Source organism: Oryctolagus cuniculus, chromosome 2 (genome assembly GCF_964237555.1).
Source record: "Oryctolagus cuniculus chromosome 2, mOryCun1.1, whole genome shotgun sequence".
In the NCBI taxonomy this organism is placed as follows: Eukaryota; Metazoa; Chordata; class Mammalia; order Lagomorpha; family Leporidae; genus Oryctolagus; species Oryctolagus cuniculus.
In genome coordinates this window covers 10,829,935-10,856,154 of record NC_091433.1, presented here as the reverse complement: position 1 = coordinate 10,856,154, position 26,220 = coordinate 10,829,935, and the positions used below count along the sequence as shown (strand labels likewise).

Genomic DNA, 26,220 nt, shown 5'->3' with positions numbered 1-26,220 from the left:
ACAAGTCAGGCCAGGTAAGGCCAAAGCCAGGAGTCCAGGCCTCGATCAGGGTCTTCCATATAGATGTCCTGAGCCATCACCACTGCCCCCAAGGGTTCACATTAGCAGGAAACTGGGTTGAAAGCTGGGGTTCCAAGACTCAATCCAGACATTCCAATATGGGATGTAAATGGCCCAAGCAGTGATTTAACTGCTGGGCCATCACCCAACCCTGAATACGTATTTTCCGTGCCACTTCTTCCATGGATATCTGTCTTAATGTGCATTTACTGAGTGTCATGTCCTGGAGTAGACAGATGGAACAGATGGGATTTCTGCCTTCAGAGAGCACACGATACGATGTCATAAGTAGCCCAGAGACAGAGCAGCTTGGGTTGGGGAGGGGAGGTGTTGCATGGCATCAAGGTTGATGCTGAACTTGGTTTTGAAGGATGACCCAGTGTCTTCACACAGACAAGGCAGGGAAAGGTGCTCCATGCAGAGTGAGAGTGTGAGGCAGCCTGACAGGTGCAAACAGAACTGCAGAGCAGCAGGTTGGAAAGGGAATGATGAGGGCCACATTGGGGCACAGCAAGTTAAGCTGCCACCTATGATGCCAGTATTCCATTCCACAGTGTGGGTCTGACTCCTTTACCCAGCTTCCTGCTGAGGCAAACCCTGGCAGGGCAGTGGAAAATGGTCCATGCACTTGGGCCTCTGCCACTCGTGGGAGATGAGGATGGCGTTCCTAGCTCCCAGCTTCAGCCTGGCCCAGACCTGTCCATTGTGGCCATTTGAGGAGAGAACTAGTAGATGGAAGATCTCTCAGGCTCTCTTCCTCTGTTTCTCCTCTCTCTGCACTCTGCCTTTCAAATAAATAAAATAAATCTGTTAATAAAAATAAAGGAGAATGATGGAAGAGGAGGAGGGTGAAAGTCAGAGCCAGGCCACACCATGAGACTTCTAAGGTGACTTGTGATTTCATCAGCTTTGCAGGATCATCGACACTTATGTTGCTTTTTTAGTTTCGTCAATATTTCGCCTATATTAGGAGATGACTCCAAGTGCAAGCAAAAATATTGATGATGATGAACAAAATCACTGATGAACATAGGTCCAAAAGTCCTCAACAAAATACTAGCAAACTGAAATCAACAATACATTAAAGGACCATGATCAACTGGGGTTTGTACCTGGGGCACAAGACTGTTTACCATATTCCAATCAGTAAATGTGACACATCACGCTAAGAGAATGAAAGACAAAATCATATGCTGATATCATTAGATGTAGAGAAAGCAGCTGACAAAATCCAACATCCTTTTACAATAAGAACTCCCACCAGAGTCAGGTGTTGAAGGAAGGTACCTCAAGACAATAAAGACTGTGCAGAGAAACCCAAAGATCACATCACGCTATATGGTCATTATTGAAGTCTTTTCCTCTAAGATGTGACACAAGACAAGAAGGCTTACTCTCACCACTTCTATCCAGTATCGTACTGGAAGACATTGCCAGAGCAATTAGGCAAGAGAAAGAAACACCTTCCTAAGTGAGTGTTCTGAGTTTTTCTGGGAAAAATAAAGCTACACCTGGAAAATGAAGGCAAAGCCACAGATTGGCTTGAGATGCAGAGGAGCCAGTGCAGGGCTACCATGCTGGGTCTGTGGAAATAAGGACTTTGGCCTGGGTCCTTCTGGGACGCCATCTCACTGTAGCATTATTTGGTCCTGAATGTGCCCTGAGAGAAGGAAAAATGCCAAACAGTAAAAGACAGGCTAGATACACACTCAGAAAAAAGCAGGGAATCAAAGGGGCCTGGGCAATCCCAACTTCCAAAGTCCATTTTTCAAGAAAACAAGGACGTTCTAGGGAACACTGTTTTCCCTTGGCTTCAGTTGTCATGTAAGTACAGTTGTCATATAAGTACAGGTTCCCATAGCTCCATCAGCCACCCTGACTGCTCAGGGCTCCTCCACCCTGTTCATTCCTGGGCCACCCAGTGAGGTCCAGGTGCTTACCAGAAGTTCTGGGGTCTCCACACCACACAAGGTTGTCAGCAATGTAACCCAGCAGCGTGTCCTCCAGAGTGAACATCTCTTTCTGGATCCCTGAGTACTGATGGGCCAGCTCTTTTGATCTGCTCCAAAAGAGAGTCTAAGAAAGAATAAGCACAGCCTGTCATTGAGATCAATTTATTAGTAAAAAAAATAAATCCACATATTTGTAAAGAAATAAAATATCAGAATAAATGTAAAGATTATTGTGTTCCGCCGGCGCCGTAGCTCACTAGGCTAATCCTCCGCTTTGCGGCGCCGGCACACCGGGTTCTAGTCCCGGTCGGAGCGCCGGATTCTGTCCCAGTTGCCCCTCTTCCAGGCCAGCTCTCTGCTGTGGCCAGGGAGTGCAGTGGAGGATGGCCCAAGTGCTTGGGCCCTGCACCCGCCTGGGAGACCAAGAGAAGCACCTGGGTCCTGCCATCGGATCAGCGCAGTGTGCTGGCCGCAGCGCGCCGGCCGCGGCGGCCATTGGAGGGTGAACCAACGGCAAGGGAAGACCTTTCTCTCTGTCTCTCTCTCTCTCTCACTGTCCACTCTGCCTGTCAAAAAAAAAAAAAAAGATTATTGTGTTCACAATTGCTTTCTGTGTGAGATGGAGATACAAAGAGAATGCATGTGTGTCTGAGGTCACAGTGTAAAATGAATTTATTATTCTGGGTTGCAGTTAACAAGGTATGCAAGTCACTGATGAAAATCTGAGAGTTAACATGATCTCAGTCCACATCTGGAGGAAGCATCAGGGAGTTCCAGGAATCCTAAAATTATCTGCAAAATAGTTTTTATATGTTCTATTTTCTGGAAGAAGTGCTATTTGATTTTTAAAGAACTCCACAATTTCTTCCACCTTCCCCAAATCTCCCCTAGGGAGAGAAAGAGAGGTAGAGAGGGAGAGAGAGAGAGAGAGAGAGAGAGAGAGAGAGAGAGAGAGAGAAACACAACAATAAAGGCTGGGGTGTTCTTTAAGGTTCCTCTTGCAGGTTAGTACAAGGCGACTTCAGAATCATGCTCTCGGCCACAGATCTAATCATTGCCGACTGGAAGGTGGTGGCTTCAGGCCTGGGCCCTGGAGTCACACTCCTTCTTGCAGTCCAGCATCACCACTAAGTCACTGTTTGATCCTGGGTAATCAGAGCATTGGTGAGGCCTCACTTTCCACAACTGTAAAATGATGATGATGACGATGATGAAGAAGGGATGCTATGGAGAGTAGGTGCAAGTAAATTCTTGGCACAATGTCTGTCACATAGTCACGTATTCACAGCATCAGCCTGGGTCTTAAGTGCTGAGCACCTCTTCCGTGCAAGGCACCTTTCTTGGTGGACCAAGGAGAAGTCCCACAATAAATCCAGCCCACCAACAATGGGGTGAGGGGCCGGGAGTTGAAGATGGATTCAAAAGCTTCCCATAAACAACCTGGAGCACATGGAATGTTTGCCTTAAACATTGACTTCAGAAAAGACACATGGCAGAGTAGCCCTTTCCCTATTTTCTGTGTATTAAAAGCATTTCAGGCTGCAAGTCTTGTGCTATCTGCATTTCAGCCACTTTCAGGCCTGTTGAGCTTGGGCGATCCCTGGTCACCCAAACTCACCAGACCTTAGTTTACTCACTGGTGAAATGGAGATGCTGACACCTGACCTACCTACTCTGCTGGACGGCTGTGGAGGTCTAAGACAATAGGGTTGGAAGAGTCCTTTGTAGGAGCCGGCTTTGTGGTGTAGCAGGGAAAGCCTCCACCTGCGACACCAGCATCCCACTTGGACACCGGTTTATGTCCTGGATGCTCCATTTCTCATCCAGTTCCTGGCTCATGGCCTGGGAAAAGCAGCAGAAGATGCCCAAAGTTCCAAGGGCCCTGCCACCCACATGGGAGACTCAGATGAAGCTTGGGCCTGGACCAGCACTGGGTACTGCGGCCAGCTAGGGAGTGAACCAGCGGATGGAAGATCTCTCTGTCTCTGTCTCTCCCCCCCCCCCTCACTCTAGCTCTCTCAAATAAATAAATCATTTTTTTTTTGACAGGCAGAGTGGACAGTGAGAGAGAGAGACAGAGAGAAAGGTCTTCCTTTTGCCGTTGGTTCACCCTCCAATGGCCGCCGCGGCCGGCGCGCTGCGGCCGGCGCACCGCGCTGATCCGATGGCAGGAGCCAGGAGCCAGGTGCTTTTCCTGGTCTCCCATGGGGTGCAGGGCCCAAGCACCTGGGCCATCCTCCACTGCACTCCCTGGCCACAGCAGAGGGCTGGCCTGGAAGAGGGGCAACCGGGACAGAATCCGGCGCCCCGACCGGGACTAGAACCTGGTGTGCCGGCGCCGCTAGGCGGAGGATTAGCCTATTGAGCCGCGGCGCCGGCCTATAAATAAATCATTTTTAAAAGAAGAAGAGTCTTTTGTAGTAAAAAGGGCACTATTCTAGAGCAAAATTTCATTAACATTGTTGTTGTTTATTGCTGTCAGAGGTCAAGGAAAAGTTTCATAATCATATAAACTTGGTTTGCTTCTGTTTGCGTTTGTGAGTTGGCTTTGATACTTAGGTTATTTTCCTGAACTTGGGCCAATTTTTCTTTTTTTCTTTTTTTTTTTTTTTTTGTCCTCATTTTTTTCTTACCCCTCCCCCATCCCCAGATGTCCTCAATCCTGATGATATCATGGTTCCCCAATGGCCTCACAAACTCTGTCCATGTCAACCACACTCACATTCCAGTGTCTGGAATTTTCCTCTTCCTTCATCCTAATAAAAATTTGATACTATGACTTCTGGCTTTTATTCACAGTTTTAAAACCCTTACCTTGGATGGGCCTTTATAGTTAAGATGCTGCTTGGGACACTTGCATCCCCTAAGGGAGTGCCACTTACGTGGGAGTTGCAGATGGAGTTCTGGGCTTCTGGCTTCAGCCTAGCCCACAGCCCCAGCTGTCATGGGCATGTGGGTATTGGGGAGTAGATAGAACACCTGTACTTCTCTCTCTTTCTCTCTCAGACTTTCAAATAAATAAAAATAAATTATTAAAATTTAAAAATCAACAACCTGCTTTAGTTACCTTGTTGCAAGGAACAGTTTGAGTGACCAAATCAATCAGTGGTTGATAGTCTTCTTTTGTAATGTTGCAAGGATCCTTGGAAACAAACGCACTTGTGAAGGTGTTCACTATTTTTTTACAATCCTGATTTCTGAGAGATAAAGCATGAAAAATAAATAAAACATGAATCATTAGACTTTAAGATACTTTTGGAGCAAAATTACCAATCAAAAATCTCACTCAGTAAGTAGCTAGGTACCAGGTAATTTACACATCCAGTCTGTACATATTTTTAAGATTTTATTTATTGTTTTGAGAGGCAGAGTCACAGACAGAGAGAGGGAGAGACAGAGAGAGAGGCCCTCCATCTGCTGGTGCTCTCCTAAAACAGCTATGACAGTCGGAGCTAGGCAGACCCAAGGCCAGGATTCCAGGAACCTCCTCCAGGTCTATCATTTGGACACAGGGCCCAAGCACCCAGGCCATCCTCCACTGCTCTCCCAGGTCACAAGTTGAGAGCTGGATCAGAAGAGGAACAGCCAGGACACGAACCTGCAAACCACATGGGATGCCGGCACTGTAGGCAGAGGCCCGACCAACCATGCCACAGTACAACATTTTTTTTAAAGATTTATTTTATTTATTTGAAAGTCAGAGTTACACACAGAGAGAAAGAAAGGCAGAGAGAGAGAAAGAGAGAGAGAAAGAGCACGCTTCCATTCTGCTGGTTCACTCCCCAAATGACCGCAACGGCCGGAGCTGATCCAAAGCCAGGAGCCAAAAGCTTCTTCCAGGTTTCCCACATGGGTGCAGGGGCCCAAGGACTTGGGCCACCTTCTACTGCTTTCCCAGGCCATAGCAGAGAGCTGGATTGTAAGTGGAGCAGCCAGGACTCAAACCAGCACCCATATGGGATGTCGACGCTGCAGGCTGGGGCTTTAACTCGCTACACCACAGCACTGGCCCCATGTTCAACATTTTTGTGAGATAGACATTCCCCTCCCTGCTTCACAGACAAAAGATAATCTCAGTGAGGTTAATACAACTTCTGAGGTCCACACAGCTGGCAAAGTGTATTGCCAAGATTCAGATCTGTGTCCATTAGGTGCTAGTGCTGAGTCTGGTCATTAATGCTCAGGCACCAGTGCTACATCAAATTGAGAAGAACACATAAACACAACTACTTTTCTCACATTTCACACTTCATAAAACCATCAAGGCCTTCTGAGTGCCTTCAAAAGAGTCCACATCCTTCCTTGAACTCTCCGGAGTGCCATCTGCTTGCTGCCACTATACCCACCACCCAGCTGCCACCCTCCCCACCTCCTGTTGAAATCCCATCCCCACTTCTTGGAGTGAGTGAGTAGGAACTACAGGAACTCTGCTGCCCCCTGACTCTTGTGTGTGGTGCTTTCTTCAGCAACGAGGGATGCATGACCATGAGATTCTAATTTACAGATGGGTCCAACCACGTCTTCAGTCATGACTCAGGCAAGACCCAGTTCTCATAGGCAGCTGCCTCTACCCCTCTAAGGAAAACTTAATCTTCTCCCCTACTCTGCCCCCAACTGGTCCTGCCCTAAGAGAAAGTTAGCTGGGGACAGATCTGTTTGCCTAGAGTGTTTATGCTCATTCAAGGCTGGAAACTGGGTCTATTTCAACCTCCTGTCTTTCTAACGTCCAATTCAAAATAATACGTCTAGATTGAGTGGAAAATTGAATCTGATGCATAAAAGATTCAAAAGGTACCAATAAAAAGATCTCACTTCCAGAATAGAGAAGAAACTCCAAAGTTCCACTCCTCCACAAAAGCAATGAGAACACTGGTGAAATTACTTTGGAAAAAAACTTCGCAAAACTCTGAAAATTAACTAAATCTTGCAACAATCTAAAAGTTATTTCAAGAAAAAAAAATGGTAAACTTTTAGTTCAAGCAATGAGCGTTACAGCGTTTGAACTTGCCTTATCTCTATCTCCATCTCACCAGGTCTAGGGAAGACTTGAAAACCAGCAGCTGCGTGTGAAGCTATGAGGGTTGTGAAGAAGCAGTCAACCTGCACTGCAGAGCACGGAGTGAGCTTGTGTCTCTTCAGGAGCCTCCATCCCCAGAGAAGCGTCCCTAATTGACCCATCAGAATCCTGCTGAAAGGCTCACTACCCAGGGCTTGCTTTTATTTGGCAATGACTCAGCTTTCACCACGGGTAAGCAACCCTGCCTCCAGCACAGTCATCAAAATGGTTCTTCCTCCCATAACCACTCTCCCACCTGCTAACCATCCCATCTCCTACTCCCTCTCCCATCCCATTCTTCATTAAGATTCATTTTTAATTATCTCTATACACAGAAGATCAACTCTATACTAAGTAAATATTTCAACAGTCTGTACCCACACAGAAACACAAAGTATAAAGTACTGTTTGAAGACTAGTTTTGCCATTAATTCTCATAGTACAACACATTAAGGACAGAGGTTCTACATGGGGAGCAGGTGCACAGTGACTCCCATTGTTGAGTTAACGATTGACACTCTTATTTATGATGTCAGTAATCACCCTAGGCTCTTGTTATGAGCTGCCAAGGCTATGGAAGCCTCTTGAGTTCACAAACTCCAACCTTATTTAGACAAGGCCATATGCAAAGTGGAAGTTCTCTCCTCTCTTCAGAGAAAGGTACCTCCTTCTTTGATGGCCCATTTTTTCCGTTGGGATCTCACTCACAAAGATCTTTCATGTAGGTCATTTTTTGCCACAGTTTCTTGGCTTTCCATGCCTGAGATACTCTCATGGGCTTTTTAGCCAGACCCAAATGCCTTAAGGGCTGATTCTAAGGCTGGAGTGCTGTTTAGGGCATTTGCCTTTCTATGAGCCTGCTGTGTATCCCACTTCTCATGTTGGATCGTTCTTTCTTTTTTAATTCTATCAATTATTATTAGCAGACACTGGTATTATTTATGAGATCCCTTTGACACTTAATCCTATCTTTATGATCAATTATGAGCTTAAACTGATCACTTTAACTAGTAAGATGGCATTGGTACATGCCAACCTAATGGGATTTGGAGTCCCATGGTACATTTCTTGTTCTACCATTAGAGGTAAGTCCGAGGGAGTGTGTGCTGAACTGTACATCTCCTCCCTCTCTGGAAAAGGACTTTAATATCTATTTTTCTGTCAGAGTGTGAAAGTAATCCATGAGCCACATAATGGTGATTGATCTCATCAGTCACAAGGGAAAACATTGCACTTCATACCCATTAGGATGATTTTAGAGGTTGAATTGTGTTCCCTCAGAAAGTCTTAACCATTGGTATGTAAATATCTGGAGGAAACTTTTTTAAAAAATCATGGAAAATTGGAATGAAAGGGTTGGCACAGAAAACTTTTGAAATCCATGCATATGGAGGGTCTTCCAAAAGATCACGAAAAATGTGTTTTATGAAAGTACTTTGCATGGATTTTTTTTCCTTTGGAAGCAAAACAAACTTTTTTTTCCATTCCATGTTTCCATGAACTCCTTAAAGTGCCCTTGCAATGGAAGGTTAGGGCCCAGCAAGCTGCATTCTAATGAGCACTCCAGGCAATTCTTTGCACGGTTAAGTTTGAAAATCATTGGGTTGCACATGAAAATGTGAAGGGTTCAAAGCGCTGACTCTCCAGTGTCTGGGCAGGACATCTCAGCTTCATCCACACTCACCTTTGACAGCCGAGCCAGAACACCGTCACCAAGCCCGGTTTCTCCATACATTTTTTATTTAAGGGGAAAAAGCCGGTACACTATGTACTTCAATGTCAATCAAAATTTATGGGGCTCTACTGTGGGCAGTTTAGAGAAAAGGTGTCTGGCAGCTCTTTTGCTTTACGGGATCAAATTTTAATTTCATTAGTGAATACACTGGCCTTCTCGGGAACTTCTGTTCCAGATTCCAGCTCTCTAAGAGTAAAACTCTTCTACCTCTGTCCTTAGCAGCATCGACAAGACTTGAGGCAGACAAAGGTGGAAGGCTAAGAATTTCCACCACGAAAGATTCTGCAGGAAAGAGAAAATTTTTTAATAGAAGAAAGTAATTTTGGCTGGTGCTGCGGCTCACTAGGCTAATCCTCCACCTTGCAGCGCTGGCACACCAGGTTCTAGTCCCGGTTGGGGCACCGGATTCTATCCCGGTTGCCCCTCTTCCAGGCCAGCTCTCTGCTGTGGCCAGGGAGGGCAGTGGAGGATGGCCCAAGTGCTTGGGCCCTGCACCCCATGGGAGACCAGGAGAAGTACCTGGCTCCTGCCATCGGATCAGCACGGTGCACCGGCCGCAGTGCGCCGGCCACGGTGGCCATTGGAGGGTGAACCAATGACAAAGAAAGACCTTTCTTTCTGTCTTACTGTCCACTCTGCCAGTCAAAAAAAATTTTTTTTTAAAAAGAAGAAAGTAATTTTGATATATATTTTTAAGATTTATTTATTTGAGAAGCAGAGTTAAAGAGAGAGAGAGAGAGGCAGAGATATCTTCCATTTGCTGGTTCACTTCCAAAAGGCTCCAATGACTAGGGCTGGGCCAGGAGGCAAGAGCTTCTTCTAGGTCTCCCACGTGTGCTTTCATTAGCACATTAGCAGGGAGCTGGATAAGAAGTGGAGAGCCAGGGCTCTAATTGATGCCTATATGGGATGCTGTGTGGTGGCGGAAGCTCAGTTACTTCAGCACCACCTGTTCCCTTCCAGGGTCCACATTAGCAGGAAGCTGGAGTCGGGAGCTAGAGTAGGGAGTTCAACCCAGGTACCCTGAAATGGGACACGGGTGAGTGTTTAACTGCTGAACCAAATATCCACGCCTATATTACTGTTTTTTTAGATTAATTTATTTATTTGGAAGGCAAAGAGTCTTACAGAGAGAGAGAGAGAGAGAGAGAGAAAGATCTTCCATTCACTGGTTCACTCCCCAGACAGCCACAGCAGCTGGGGCTGGGCCAGGCTGGAACCAGGAGCCTGCAACTTCATCCAGCTCTCCCACGTGGGTGGCAGGGTCCCAAGTACTTGGGCCACCTTCTGTGCCTCCTTCCCAGGTGCATTAGCAAGCAGTTGGGTTGGAAGGGGAAGTGCCAGGACTTGAATCAGTGCTCATAGGGGATGCCAACGTCACAGGTAGCAGCTTAACCCACTGCACCTCAACAGCCTCCTGTATTCTTATTTAATCTCCAGTACCTCAATGCAGTCTCATGAAAAACACATAACTCCAGAATTACTTTTATGCTTCTTAGATACGGACCTCAATTGAAGAAACATTACCTTAAGTGTTCAAGAAACCCCAAGTTCAAGAAAAACAACAGTTGAGTCCATGGTTGGAGCGCTGGAGTTGACACAGCATGGGAGAGTCTATCACTTATCTCCCCACCCCTTCTCCTTCCTGTAGGGGAGGGCCTCCCCAGTGCCCCCACAAGTAAGAGAAATGCAGAGGTCATGAGCAGTTTGGAGTCAGGATTTAAGAAGCTGTTTTCATCCTTGAAATCAAAGTAGACACCCTGGATGTGCCCATCAGCCTTTGTATTGGCTTAAAGATACTTGTTGAAATAAAAAGGACCTAGGACTGCAGTGGACTAGAGAAACAGCATGCAATGATTAAGAGTCATTTCTGGGAATTATAGATGATAGATATGATAGATGAAAGATAAAAGATAAATAGGTGATAGATGATTTATACGTGATAGGTAATAGATAATAGGTAGATGATAGATAATTATTAAATGATAGGTGATAGTTGAGAGATAGATGGTAGATACATGATAGATAAATAGGTAGACAGGGGTCAGTGTTGTGGCGCAGCGGGTTAACGCCCTGGCCTGAAGCACCAGCATCCCATATGGGCGCTGGTTGGTGTCCTGGATGCTCCACTTCCGATCCAGCTCTCTGCTATGGCCTGGGAAAGCAGTAGAAGGTGGCCCAAGCCCTTGGGCCCCTGCACCCGTGTGGGAGACTCAGAAGAAGTTCCTGGCTCCTGGCTTCGGATCAGCACAGCTCCAGCAGATGCGGCAGCTGGGGAGTGGACCAGCAGATGGAAGACCTCTCTCTCTCTCTCTCTCTCTCTCTCTCTCTCTGCCTCTCCTCTCTCTATGTAACTCTGAATTTCAAGTAAAATAAATAAAAAAAAGAAAATCTTTAAAAAAAGATAAATAGGTAGATATGCAGGTAGGTAAGTAGGTAGGTAGACAGACAGAGGTCTTTTTGTTTCAAAGGAAGCCTCAGTCATAAGACTTCCTGGGGTGCCTCTGCTTGGGGCGGGGAGACTAAATGGCCACCAGCAGCCCAGCACCTGTTCCCCAGAGCTCAGACATGACTGTGTCTCATGCCCACCTGAACCAGAAGTGTGTGGGAAGCCACCTGGTCCAGGCTCTCAGTTCTGACCACAGCTGAGAACCTGCCCAAGCATTATGAAAGAGATACAGTGTCTGGCTCCACACCTGCCAAGTCAGCCCAGGAAAGAAGAGAACAGAATGAGAAATTGTTAAATAATTCTCATAAATCACTCTAATGATCAACCAGGGGTGAGGCTAAGGGATCTAATTAAATCCTTCCATCTTACAAATGAGAAACAGGGAGCTCAAATCGGGAGGGTAACAACTTCATGCTAACAGAAAGGTCATTTTATTTTCTAAATTTACTTCTTTAAAAAGGAGAAAGAAATAGAAATCTGCCATTTGCTGGTTCACTCCCCAGATGACCACAACAGCCTAGGCCGGGCCAGGCCCAAGCCAGGAGCAGAGAACTCTGGGTGTCCCACATGGGTGGCAGGGACTCAGTACTTGAGCCGACACCTGCTGCCACCCATGGTGCCCATTAGCACGAAGCTGGGATTGGGAGAGGAGCCGGCACTCTCACGGAGGCACTTGGGTACCTTAGCCACGAGGACAACGCCTGCCCCAGGTCAGGTGATAACTGTTCCGCAGTAAGTCAGCAGCATTTCACTGTGCACTTACAAGGTCAGAATTAGGACTTCCATGTGTGTCCTCGTCTACTTCCCCTGCTTTATGTTTATTTGCTTGCACCTTGTTAACCAGTTTATCAACAGCCACTAATTACCGTCATGATTCTAACAACCACAATAATGAACACTCAAAGGACTTCCTTTGCTGAGTATTTCACAGGCATCTCCTTGGATCCCTTTCCACACAACGCTGATGTAATTATCTCCATTTTCCCTATAAACTCAGAAGACCAAATAACCTGCCCAGAACTCCACAGCTAGGGTATCTGGGCCAGAACTTGAAACTTGTCCCACCCAAGCTCAGAGCCCCTGCTCTTCCTCAGAAAGTGCCCCTGGGGCCAACCCAAGCACGGCGCCAATGATGGGGCGAGCCGTCTGAGATATTTCACAGGAGCAGCATTTTTCTCCCGTAGCTCTTCTCCAGGAGCACCTGACAGCAACCGCGATGGAAACCAGACAGTTACCAGGAGACCCAGGCAGAGCAGGTGCACTTGCACGAATAGCTCTGGAAGTAATTCATGAAATCGTTTTGAACTATTCAAGTCCAATTCCTCCACCAATGGACTTTAAATCTGGGCATCCTCCTTGATTCTCCGTGTCCCCAAAACACTGTTTCCGGTCGACGCTCACATCTATGGTGAGATGTTTCCTGTTCAGAGTGCACCCAGCCTGCCTTCTGATCATTAGGGGACTTTTAAGAAAATCAGGCTTTCCTGAACTAGAAGCTCCCTGTTCTTAAGCATTTCTGCAAATGAAGAAGAGAGGAAAATGAGCCTATTGTGTCCATTTTCAAGAGTTTCTAATTTGAAGAGAAAGAATGAAAGCTGCACTAGCTGGAGCACAGCAGAAACCTTGGTTGGTGTTTTCATCCCTACACCCACTCTTTTCTACATGTTCATTTGTGGTGAAATACAAGCAACACACAATTTATCATCTAGACCATTTGTAAGTGTCCAGTTCAACAGGGTGGAGAACATTTACGTTGTTTGCTCCCCATCTCTGGAACTATTCATCTTGCAAAACTGAAATCTGCACCCAAAAAACCCTAACTCCCATCCCTCTGCTCCCTGGGCCCTGGCAACCTCCATTCTCCTCTCGGTGCCTATGAATTGGACCACTCCAGGGACTTCACATAAGTGGAATCATCTTGTCTGTCTGTGACCAGCTGGTTTCACTTAGTATGAAGTTCTCCAGGTTCATCCACGCTGTAACCTGTGTCATGATTTCCTTCTTTGTTGTAGCTAAACAATATTCCATTGTACATACGCACCACACTGTGCTTACGCACTCATGAATCAATAGACATTTGAGTTGTTTCTTCCACCTGTTCTTTGCACAAATATTTACTGAGGGCCTCTTGTGAGCCTCACAGCAAGCTCAAGGCTATAAAGGTAAATACGTGTTATTTTGTACCTTGAGGCGCTCTTACTATGGTTCAGAGTACAAGAGGGAAAACTCATTACAATTAGAGCACTGTGAATTGCCCACAGAGCTAAAATTTGGGAAGGCAATGAATGCTACTAGAACATTTTCTACTGCACAGGGTAGAAACAGAAGTTAAAAAAAAACTCATAGTAATCAAACCATATTTAAAGAGTAGTTATCCCTGAATGCTAATTTTATGAGTTGTTTTGTAACCTTTAATTTTTTTCTTTATATTTTCCATTTTTCTATAGTAAGCATATATTACAATGGACATCATACCAAAACTTTCATTTTCTTCTTATGTTGCTTGAGCAATCAGACCAAACATGTGACCATTCGAAAGGTCTTAGAAATGTAAGCATCTGGGATCCAAGTCCCATTGGTCACCACCTGTCGCCTTTGTGTCCTTGGCTACAATGTGTCTTTTAGGGAAGCTCATGCAGTTAAGGACCAGCTCACTGCGATGAAAAGATGGAGTGGAATCAGGGGAAAGGGCTGGGGACCTCTTCCAGTGGAACTTTCTCTCCACTTTAAAGACTTTCTTCATCCTTAAGGCAGACTGGATTGCCAGGTCACACCTGACGCACAGCTGAGTCCCAGTCATAAATAATGTCAAAGGCACAGGTCACGGAGAGGATCAGACACAAGGAAAAATGGCTCAGGCTACCCAAACCCCTGGGGCCTCCTTCCTGCCTGCTTGGCACACGCACTTTCTTCTCCAAGACAGGTTGGGTGGGGTTCCTCACAGGGGCAGAAGGATTCAAGTGCTGAAACATCTCCATTTAAATCTACAGAGGGCTCCGAAGTTTGCATAATCTTCCGAGGAGTCATGCTTCACAGGTTAGAATGCATTTTCTAGAAGCAATCCATTAATCAAGGACACCCTGCCGAGGAGCAGTCAAGAGAAAAGCTTTTGCCCCAGCAAACACCATCAGTGCATCTCCTGGAGGTCCTTTGACCAGAGGACAGCACCAGCTCACCTGCCTTCCTTTCTTTCCCTTAGGTTACATCCTCTCTGCAAACAGCAAACTTGCACAGGCTGGCTCCTGAAACAAGCCCAAGTCCTCTAAGCCTTCCTCAAACTGAAATGCCTCCCGTCCCCGTGGGTCGCCACAGCAGTGTTCTCCCTTAGGGCAGAAGGCAGTAGACCCATTTTTGTTCAGTGACCGTGTGTTCCTGGGTTGGAGCACTGACCTCGATGAATGACCTGGAAGAAGGTTTTTTTTACTCAAAGGCCTGTAATGATTCTGAAGCCTGACTCAGAGCTTGTCCATCACTGAAGCTCTGGGAACAGCTTCTGAAAGATCTTTGACCTATTAATAAGAACATTTGCGTGGGGGGCTGGAGAGGCCTGGGGTGGGGGCAGCCTCCTGGTTGCCTTCTCAAATGGGCACCTGGAAGCACAACACTGTGTAGCTTGGGCACATATGTCAGGATTCCAGGTCAATGTCATGTCCTTTCCTTCTCTACCACTCTGCCTCTGCCAACAGATTTCAGACCCCTCACTCACCCAATCCCACTCTGAGTCATTCCCTTGCGTTCACCTCTCATCCCTTCCCTTTCCTCTCAGCCCAAGGAGGTTAGTTCCAGGTACTCAGAGGTAGATGGCAGCATTAGAGGGAAGACGGAAAGTCACTATAGCCACAGAGTGCTCCCCATGTGCTGGACACTAACCTGAGGGCTGACACACTTAAGACACTGAGGCTCAAAGAGTGAGCCTCGCCTGAGGTCAATTAGCCAGCGGAAGTGCCACAGACCCAGCCTTGTTCTTTCGCCTGAGCAATGCTGCCTCCCACAGGAAATTTAAAGCCATGACCTATCCACGGATTAGAGTGGATTCTAACAGAAATGAACATTTATTTTTATTTTTATTTTTTGACAGGCAGAGTTAGTGAGAGAGAGAGAGAGAGAGAGAGAGAGAAAGGTCTTCCTTCCGTTGGTTCACCCCCTAAATGGCCACTACAGCCGGCGCACTGCATCTATCTGAAGCCAGGAACCAGCTGCTTCCTCCTGGTCTCCCATGTGGGTGCAGGGCCCAAGCACTTGGGCCATCCTCCACTGCACTCCCTGGCCACAGCAGAGAGCTGGCCTGGAAGAGGAACAGCTGGGACAGAATCCGGCGCCCCAACCGGGACTAGAACCTGGGGTGCCGGTGCCGCAGGTGGAGGATGAGCCAAGTAAGTCGTGGCGCCTGCCAACAGAAATGAACATCTAAGACCCCGAGAGGAGTTATCTTTCCCTAGATTGCACGAACACTTCACGACCGGATTGGGCACAGTGATCCCCAGGTGCTGAGATAGAGTAAGTGGGCTAAGAGGAAATGGGGTAGAAGCAGTTGAAGTCTTATGCCCAGGTGGAAAAACAGATACATCTGATGGTTAGGTCCAGCTGTGTGCTGCCAGCCTACTGTGGGCACCATAACTCTTCACTGTCACCACTGTGGACTTACATCCTGCCTGTAAATCTCAACTGTATTTCAAAGTCCCCATCAATAAAGCAACACCCCCTTCAGACATAGTGCTCCCCTAGGAAAGCTCTCACACCCGAGATGCTCTTGTCTAAAAGCGCTTAGATCTCATGGGGGTAGTAGCCATCATTCTATGAATCTCCCAGCCATTGGGTCCTGCAGGATGAGGTCTCTGCTCAAAGAAAACAAGCAGGTTAACCCAGCTATTAGTCCTCATAGTTGAAGTCACTGGAGCCTGTTTTTTTTTTTTTAAACTTTTATTTAATGCATATAATTTTCCAAAGTACGACTTATGGATTACAATGGCTTCCCCCCCATACCGTCCCTCCCACCCACAACCCTCCCCTTTCCCACTCCCTCTCCCCTTCCATTCACATAAAGATTCATTTTCGATTATCTTAATATACAGAAGATCAGCTTAGTATACATTAAGTAAGGATTTCAACAGTTTGCTCCCACACAGAAACATAAAGTGAAAAATAATAGATGATTTTTTTAAATGATGATGAAATCAGATCAGATCTATTGTCATGTTTAATCCCAGTGAGAGTCAAGTTGGGAATTGATAATTTCTTTTTTTTTTTTTTTTTACAGAGGATCAGTTTAGTATGCATTAAGTAAGGATTTCAACAGTTTGCACCCCCATAGAAACACAAATTGAAATATATTGTTTGAGTACTCGTTATAGCATTAAATCTCAATGTACAGCACATTAAGGATAGAGATCCTACATGAGGAGTAAGTGCACAGTGACTCCTGTTGTTGACTTTACCAATTGACACTCCCGTCTATGGCATCAGTAATCTCCCTAGGCTCCAGTCATGAGTTTCCAAGGCTATGGAAGCCCTCTGAGTTCTCCGACTCTTATCTTGTTTAGACAAGGTCATAGTCAAAGTGGAGGTTCTCTCCTCCCTTCAGAGAAAGGTACCTCCTTCTTTGATGACCTGTTCTTTCCACTGGGATCTCACTCGCAGAGATCTTTTGCCAGAGTGTCTTGGCTTTCCATGCCTGAAATACTCTCATGAGCTTTTCAGCCAGCTCCGAATGCCTTTAGGGCTGATTCTGAGGCCAGAGTGCTATTTAGGACATCTGCCATTCTATGAGTCTGCTGAGTATCTCACTTCCCATGTTGGATCACTCTCCCCTTTATTTACTCCATCAGTTTGGAGCCTGTTTTTAAGGTAAAGAGCGCCATCTAGTGGGAGAAGTGAGTGCCTGGTGAGATTCACCAAGGGAGGATTTAATGCTGCCATCTACCTCTGAGTACCTGGAACTAACCTCCTTGGGCTGAGAGGAAAGGGAAGGGATGAGAGGTGAACGCAAGGGAATGACTCAGAGTGGGATCGGGTGAGTGAGGGGTCTGAAATCTGTTGGCAGAGGCAGAGTGGTAGAGAAGGAAAGGACATGGAGCCTGTTTTTAAGGTAAAGAGCGCCATCTAGTGGGAGAAGTGAGTGCCTGGTGAGATTCACCAAGGGAGGATTTTCTAAGCAGGATGTTAAAATCAAGTCTTCAGGCACTTTGTGAGGAAAGCACAGAAATAATTAATTCATTGGCCCAGAAAAGGATTTGTTGAGCATAGGCTATGTGCTAGGCACATGTATGATCACATAAGCTACACCAGGTAACAGAACAGACAATGGCCCCTGCTCTTGTGAGAATTTACATTCTTCTAGATCTAGCCTGACGAGAAATAATAAACACAACGACTATGTGAATTATAGAGTACACTGGAAACTATAGATGGAACAAAGTGGGGACACACAGTAGGCTAAGAGTGTCAGGAGGGGTGAGGGATGAGGTGGCAGTGTCGTTCAGTGTTGAACAGGTGGCTTGTAGGTGATGTTTGGCCCAGGATGAAGGAAGCAAGGGACTGAGCCACACAAACCTCCAAGGGCACAACTCTGGGAAGAAAAAACAAGCAGTGCCAAGACCCTGATGCCTGACAGGGTCAAGACAGAGCCCAGAATTAGTGAGCCCCCAGCAGAGTGAGCAACGCCCAGCAGATGGGACTGAAGTCAGAAAGGTGAAGATGCCCGACAGGACGGGGAACATCACCGTAGGGAATCTGGCTTCTACTTACAGTGGAAGGAGGAACCCTAGAGGATTCTGAGCATAAGCACTGCGTGATATCCTTAAGTTTCAAAGGATTTCTCCAGATGCTCAGTTGCATGTAGACTGAAGAGGGGAAAGGGCCCACGTAAGGAGCCCAGTAACCTGGACCAGAGGGGCAGTGGTAGTTACGGTGAGAAGTGACAGCTTCTGGGTTTGTGGTGAATTCCTCATGCATTGGATGCAGGGCATTATGGGAAGTAAGGAGTCAGTGATAATTCCAAGGTTTGGAGCCTGAGACACTAAGGTCAGGGTTGCCACCAACTGGGAAGGAAAACACTTTGGTAAGGAGTTTGAGTTTGGATTATTGAGTTTAAAATGTCTATTCGGGGGCTGGCGCCTTGGCTCACTTGGTTAATCCTCTGCCTGCAGCGCCGGCATCCCATAGGGGTGCCGGGTTCTAGTCCCGGTTGCTCCTCTTCCAGCCCAGCTCTCTGCTGTGGCCTGGGAGGGCAGTGGAGGATGGCCAAGTGCTTGGGCCCTGCACCAGCATGGGAGACCAGGAGGAAGCAGCTGGTTCCTGTCTTCAGATAGATGCAGCACACCAGCTGTAGTGGCCATTTGGGGGGTGAACCAACGGAAGGAAGACCTTTCTCTCTGTCTCTCTCTCTCTCTCACTGTCTAATTCTATCTGTCAAATAAAAAATAAATAAATAAATAAGAATGTCTATTGGATACTCAGGTGAAGCTATGGAATATACAGATGAGTGAATGAGGGAAGCTCAGAAGAGAGAAAGCCATAGACACTATGGGGTTGTGTCAAAGGACAAAGAAGACACTCAGCGATTGAGCTTGGAGGCGCTCCAACACTGAGAGAGTGGGAAAAGGAACCCACAACAACAGCAAGGCGCATATATATATATATACATGTACATATATATACACACACACCCACATATATACACATATATATACACACACATATATATACACACATATATACACACACATATATATATACACACACATACATATATACATATATACACACATATATGCACACACATATATACATATACACACATATATATACACACATACATATATATACACACACGCATATATATACACACATATATATACACATATACACACACATATATATACACACATATACATACACACATATACACATATACATATACATATATACACATATATACACACACCTATACACACATACATATGCACACATATATATACACACACATATATATACACATATATACATATACACACACATATATACACACATATATATACACATACATATACATATACATATATACACACACATATACACACATACATATACACACATATATACACACACATATATATACACACACATATATACACACATATATATACACATACATATACATATACATATATACACACACATATATATATATATGTAAGTTTATGGAAGATTATCTTAAAAGAAAACTTTGGAATGAGTGTTCACCCTGGCAGTTAAGACATTTCTCTCCTGCATTGGAGTACGGCTCCAGCTCCAGACTTCAGTTTCTTACTGACAAAGACCTTGAGAGGCAGCAGGTGATGATCCAAGTAGGGGGTCCCTGCCACTCACATGGGAGGACTGTGTTGAGTTCTGGGCTTCCGGTTTCAACCTGACCCAGCCCCAATTATTGTAGGTATTTGGAAGATCTGTTTATCTGTCTGTCTCTGTCTCTCTGCTTTTTAAATAAAGAAAATAAATTTTTAATTACTACAACAAGACATCACTTCAAATGTGTTAGAAGACTAGAATTTTTAAAAAGATTTATTCATTTATTTGAAAGGCAGAGTTACAGAGAAACAGAGGCAGAGAGAGAGAGAGAGAGAGAACTTCCATCCACCGGTTCACTCTCCAACTGGCCGCAACAGCTGGAGCTGGGCCAATCCAAAGCCAGGAGCCAGGAGCTTCTTCCAAGTCTTCCACGTGGGTTCCTGGGCCCAAGGACTTGGACCATTTTCTGCTGCTTTCCCAGGTGCATTATCAAGGAACTGGGTTGGAAGTGGAGCAGCCAGAACTTGAACTGGAGCCCATATGGGTTGCCAGCATTGTAGGCAGCAGCTTTACCTGGTACCCCCACAGTGCTGACTCCAGAATTAGTACAATTTACAAATCTTACAATATCAAGTACAAAGAATTGGAACAACTAGAATATTCAAATCTGATGGTACAGAAGTAAAATTAGGCAATACCCTGAAAAAGAGTTTCATGGGCTTCTCAAAAAGGTTTTTAAAAAAATGTACCTACCATACAGCTCAGCTATTCCACTTCTGAGTATTCACCCAAGAGAAATTAAATCATATCTCCGGGTCGGCACCACGGCTCACTTGGCTAATCCTCTGCCTGCGGCGCCAGCACCCCAGGTTCTAGTCCCAGTTGGGGTGCCGGTTCTGTCCCAGTTGCTCCTCTTCCAGACCAGCTCTCTGCTGTGGCCCGGGAAGGCAGTGGAGGATGGCCCAAGTGCTTGACCCCTGCACCTGCATGGGAGACCAGGAGGAAGCACCTGGCTCCTGGCTTCGGATTGGCACAGCGCGCCGGACATAGCGGCCATTTAGGGGGTGAACCAACGGAAGGAAAACCTTTCTCTCTGTCTCTCTCTCTCTCTCTCTCTCACTAACTCTGCCTATCAAGTAAAAAAAAAAAAAGAAATCACATCTCTGCACAATAACTTGTATACTAACATGCATGGCATGCGTATTCGTCATATCCAAAAAGTGAATAGAAAACAAATGTCCAAGTGTATATACCCATACAAACTGTGGAATATACACACAATGGGCTCAGCAACACAAAGAACAAACTATTAATCCATGCAACAACATGAAAGAGTCTAAAAAAAATCTTGGTGAAGACATGAAAGAAGACAGATACAGGAGTACCAACTCCTGAAAAATGTAAGCTCATCTCCAGTAACAGAAAGCAGACATGCCTCCTAGATCTCAAAACATTAGTGAATCTGGGGCTGGGTTAGTGGCACAGTGTGTTAAGCTGCTATCTGGGATGCCAGCATCCCATATCAGAGTGCCGGTTCCAGGTCCAGTCATTCTGTTTCTGATCCAGATTCCTGCTAATGTGCCTGGGAAGGTAGTGGAAGATGGCTCAAGTGCTTGGGCCCCTAAAAAGCCCATGAGAGTTTCTCAGGCATGGAAAGCCAAGACACTGTGACAAAAAATGACCTACATGAAAGATCTCTGTGAGCGAGATCCCAGCAGAAAGAACAGGCCATCAAAGAAGGAGGTACCTTTCTCTGAAGGGAGGAGGGAACTTCCACTTTGCATATGGCCTTGTCTAAATAAGGTCGGAGTTGGTGAACTCAAGAGGCTCCCATAGCCTTGGCAGCTCATGACAAGAGCCTTGGGTGATTACTGATGTCATAAATAAGAGTGTCAATTCTTAAATCAACAACAGGAGTCACTGTGCACCTGCTCCCCATGTAGGATCTCTGTCCTTAATGTGTTGTACTATGCAGATTAACAGTAAAACTAGTCTTCAAACAATACTTTATACTTTGTGTGTCTGTGTGGATGCAATCTGTTGAAATCTTTACTTAGTATATACTAAGTTGATCTTCTGTGTATAGAGATAATTAAAAATGAATCTTAATGAAAAATGGGATGGGAGAGGGAGTAGGAGATGGGGTGGTTTGTGGGTGGGAGGGTGGTTATGGGGGGGAGGGGAACTGCTATAATCCAAAAGTTGTACTTTCGAAATTCATATTTATTAAATAAAAGTTTTCAAAAAAAAAAAACAAAAAACAGTGCTTGGGCCCCTCCCTGACACCCACATTGGAGGCCCAGATGGAGATCCTGACTCTTGGCCCATACGTGACTGTTGCAACCATTTGGGGAGTGAACCAGCAATTGAAAGATATTCTCTCTCTCTCTCTCTCCCCCCCCCATTATCACTCTGCCTTTAAAATAAGTAAATGTCTTTAAAAACATTAGTAATCTGAACAATGTGGCAGTGGTATAGGGATAAACAGATCATAATACAGATAGGAGAGTTTAGTAACAAACCGATACACAGTGAAATCTGGTACCTTGGAATGTACTTGAAATCTGGTACCTTGGAATGTATTTGAAAATAAGCTCTTTGCAGAGGATCAAGTTTAAGCGAAGTTATTAAAGTGGTCCTGATTAATCCAATGTGACTGTTGCTTACTGAGAAAGGGCATCTGGACAGAGGCAGCCACATACAGAGGGAAGGCAGCATGAAGGCTGAGCACTGCCCACAAGGCAGGGAGTGTCTGCACTCTCAGATGCTGGGTGATGCCTGCACTCTCAGACGCTGGGGGATGCCTGCACTATCAGACACTGGGGGAGTGTCTGCACTATCAGACGCTGGGAGAGTGTCTACACTATCAGACGCTGGGAGAGTGTCTACACTATCAGACGCTGGGGGATGCCTGCACTCTCAGACGCTGGGGGATGCCTGCACTATAAGACACTGGGGGAGTGTCTACACTATCAGACGCTAGGAGAGTGTCTGCACTATCAGACACTGGGGGAGTGTCTACACTATCAGATGCTGGGAGAGTGTCTGCACTATCAGACACTGGGGGAGTGTCTACACTATCAGACGCTGGGAGAGTGTCTACACTATCAGACGCTGGGAGAGTGTCTGCACTATCAGACGCTGGGAGAGTGTCTGCACTATCAGACGCTGGGAGAGTGTCTGCACTATCAGACACTGGGAGAGTGTCTATACTATCAGACGCTGGGAGAGTGTCTGCACTATCAGACGCTGGGAGAGTGTCTACACTATCAGACACTGGGGGAGTGTCTATACTATCAGACACTGGGAGAGTGTCTACACTATCAGATGCTGGGAGAGTGTCTGCACTATCAGACGCTGGGGGATGCCTGCACTCTCAGACGCTGGGGGATGCCTGCACTATAAGACACTGGGGGAGTGTCTACACTATCAGACACTGGGGGAGTGTCTACACTATCAGACACTGGGGGAGTGTCTGCACTATCAGATGCTGGGAGAGTGTCTGCACTATCAGACGCTGGGGGATGCCTGCACTATCAGACGCTGGGGGATGCTTGCACTATCAGATGCTGGGGGAGTGTCTACACTATCAGACACTGGGGGAGTGTCTACACTATCAGACGCTGGGAGAGTGTCTATACTATCAGACACTGGGAGAGTGTCTATACTATCAGACACTGGGAGAGTGTCTACACTATCAGACGCTGGGTGATGCCTGCACTCTCAGACGCTGGGTGATGCCTGCACTCTCAGACGCTGGGGGATGCCTGCACTATCAGACGCTGGAGGAGTGTCTGCACTATCAGATGCTGGCAGAGTGTCTGCACTATCAGACACTGGGAGAGTGTCTACACTATCAGATGCTGGGGGAGTGTGCACTATCAGACACTGGGGGATGCTTGCACTATCAGATGCTGGGGGAGTGTCTACACTATCAGATACTGGGGGATGCCTGCACTATCAGACACTGGGGGAGTGTCTGCACTATCAGATGCTGGGGGAGTGTCTACACTATCAGATACTGGGGGAGTGTCTACACTATCAGATGCTGGGAGAGTGTCTACACTATCAGACACTGGGGGAGTGTCTGCACTATCAGACGCTGGGAGAGTGTCTGCACTATCAGACGCTGGGAGAGTGTCTATACTATCAGACACTGGGAGAGTGTCTACACTATCAGACGCTAGGAGAGTGTCTACACTATCAGACGCTGGGGAACAGCCAGGAAACAGACCCTCTCTCAGGTCCTCGGAACGAGCCAGACCTGCGGCTACCTCAACTGTGGTCGTCCAGCCTCCAGACTGTGAGATCACTGCTTTCATGGACAAAGCCACCAGTGTGAGATGCTTTGTACTGACAGCCCTGGCAAACTAATGTACCAGGTAGAGGTGAAAGCAGAGTAGGTAGCAACTTAGTGCTTCTACCTTGGCTTAAATACCCTGGAGAAAACCATCTGCGCAAGTGGACGTGTATGCTTTAGCATTGCCAGCACCAGGGAGAACTGAGAACAAGACACTAAGCTAATGGATGTGGGGGTTGGTCACTCAGAAGGAGACTTATGATAAAGCGGTTAAAATTCATGAGCTAGAGCTCATCTCTCAGCATGGGGAAATCTAAACCATAAGGCCATTCAAATCACCAAAACACCTCATTAACCAGAAAAATCCAAGTTCATTCTGTGAGGCAAAAACCTGCAGGAATTGCAGATCCAACTGAAGAATGTCTCTTCAGGGAGCTCCTCTGGGGAGATTAGGCCTCTGAACTCTGTGAGCAAAAGGAACCTCTGAAACCAGAACAGGTAGGAGCAGAGCGATGATTTCTATGGCTTCAGCAATCTTAGCGAATATGAAGGAGGAGGTGACCTGCCCCATCTGCCTGGAGCTCCTAGTAGAACCCCTGAGCATAGACTGTGGCCACAGCTTCTGCCAAGCCTGCATTACTGCAAACTATGAATCCATGATAGCCAAGGAAATGGAGAGCAGGTGTCCTCTGCTGAATCGGTTACCAACTTGAGAACCTGCGTCCTAATCGACATGTGGCCAACATAGTAGAGAAGATCAATGAGATCAAGTTGAGCTCAGAAGAGGGGCAAAGGCAAGAGCCTTGTGCACGCCATGGAGAGAAACTCCTGCTGTTTTGCATGAGGGTGGCAGGGTCATCTGCTGGCTTTGTGAGCGTTCTCAGGAGCATCGTGGTCACCAGGGGTACCAGGAGAAGCTGCAGAGCGCTCTGAACAACCTGATGACAAAGCAGGAAGAAGCTGAGAAGTTGAAAGCTGGCATCCGACAGGAGATAGCTTCCTGGAAGAATCAACTGCAGAAAGAGAGACAAAATATTCAAGCAGAGTTTAAACATCTGAAAGACATTCTGAATTCTGAGGGCAGGATGAGCTGCAGAAGCTGGAGGAAGAGAAGGGGCATATTCTGAAGAGTATGGAAGAGTCCAAAAATGAGCTGATCCAGCAGAGCCAGGTTATACAAAATCACATCTCAGTCTTGGAGAATTGCTTGCAGAGACCAGCAATTGAGACGCTGCAGGCCAAGAGACAGGGAAATAAAGATCTCCCATACAATGGTCCACTTCCCAAATGTCTGTCACAGCTGGGGCTGGGCCAAGCCAAAGTTAAGAGCTTGAAACTCCATTCAGGTCTCTCCTGCGGATGGCAGGGAACCTGGGAGTTGAACCATCATCTGTTTTGTTATCTCCCAAGACACATTAGCAGGAAGCAGAATCAGAAGCAGAGAGCCAGAACCTCAACCAGCGGCTCCAGAACAGGATGCAGGTGTTCTAAGAGGCAACCGAATCACTGTGCCAAATACCCACCACCATCCTTCCTTTTAAAAGGCTGAATAGTTTTCCATTTTTGCACATATACCATATTTTCTTTATCCTTTCATCCATCAATATATACTCATCTTAATTCCTTATCTGGACTACTGTGAATAATGCTGCATAAATAATAGTACTTGGACATGCTTATTTCATAGTCTTTCAATATATCCATAAGAGTAGATCAAATGGTAGTTCTTTTTAGTTTTTTAATAATTTCCATATTGTTTTCTAAAATGGCTGTACTAATCTATATTGCCACCAACAGTGAGCAAGTGTTCCTTTTTCTCTATATCTTCAACTACCATATCCTGTCCATGTACTTCAGATTAATACCAACTTCATTCCTGTAAAATACTGAAACTTGCCTTTGATATTATTTTTCTTCTTTCCTTACCCTTTGTGTTTTTCTTGTCATATATTTATATGGATCATGAACAAATGTCATAAACCTATCAATACTGTATTTAAATCTTGTGTTAGTTTGTATTTTAAATTTACTAGGAAAATAAATTAGAAAATAAAGAGTCTTTTATATTAAAAAAAAAAAAGAATGTCGCTTCAGACTGACAAAAAAAAAAACAGGAACTGTCATTGCCACATGAAGAGAAATGCAGCAAGTTTTTATAAACTAAAAATAGAACCTGTTTTCAATTAGCGATTCTACTTCTAGGATTCTGCTACATACATACACAGAGAGGGAGATTTTGCTGCAGCATTGCTTGTAATACATTACAAAAGTTCGGAAATATGTAAATGTCCATAGGTAGAAGTCCAGAGTACGGTACATTCACACAATGTAACATTCTGTAACCATTAGAATGAGACACAGCTATAATGATAATCAAGATGG

The 26,220-nt window shown here is 45.8% G+C and overlaps 1 protein-coding gene and 1 pseudogene across 2 annotated transcripts in view; one reads left to right on the top strand and one right to left on the bottom strand.

The window, feature by feature from the left end:
• CD38 (CD38 molecule) overlaps window positions 1-26,220 on the bottom strand; it is a 53,725-nt gene that overhangs the window by 19,216 nt on the left and 8,289 nt on the right. For both annotated transcript variants that reach the window (XM_008274042.4, NM_001082683.1), the window contains 2 exon segments: window positions 5,080-5,209; window positions 2,001-2,136 (listed from right to left, as the gene is read on the bottom strand). In XM_008274042.4, coding sequence (XP_008272264.2) covers window positions 2,001-2,136; window positions 5,080-5,209 — 266 coding nt within the window.
• LOC127490356 (tripartite motif-containing protein 5-like) overlaps window positions 24,275-26,220 on the top strand; it is a 9,215-nt pseudogene continuing 7,269 nt past the window's right edge.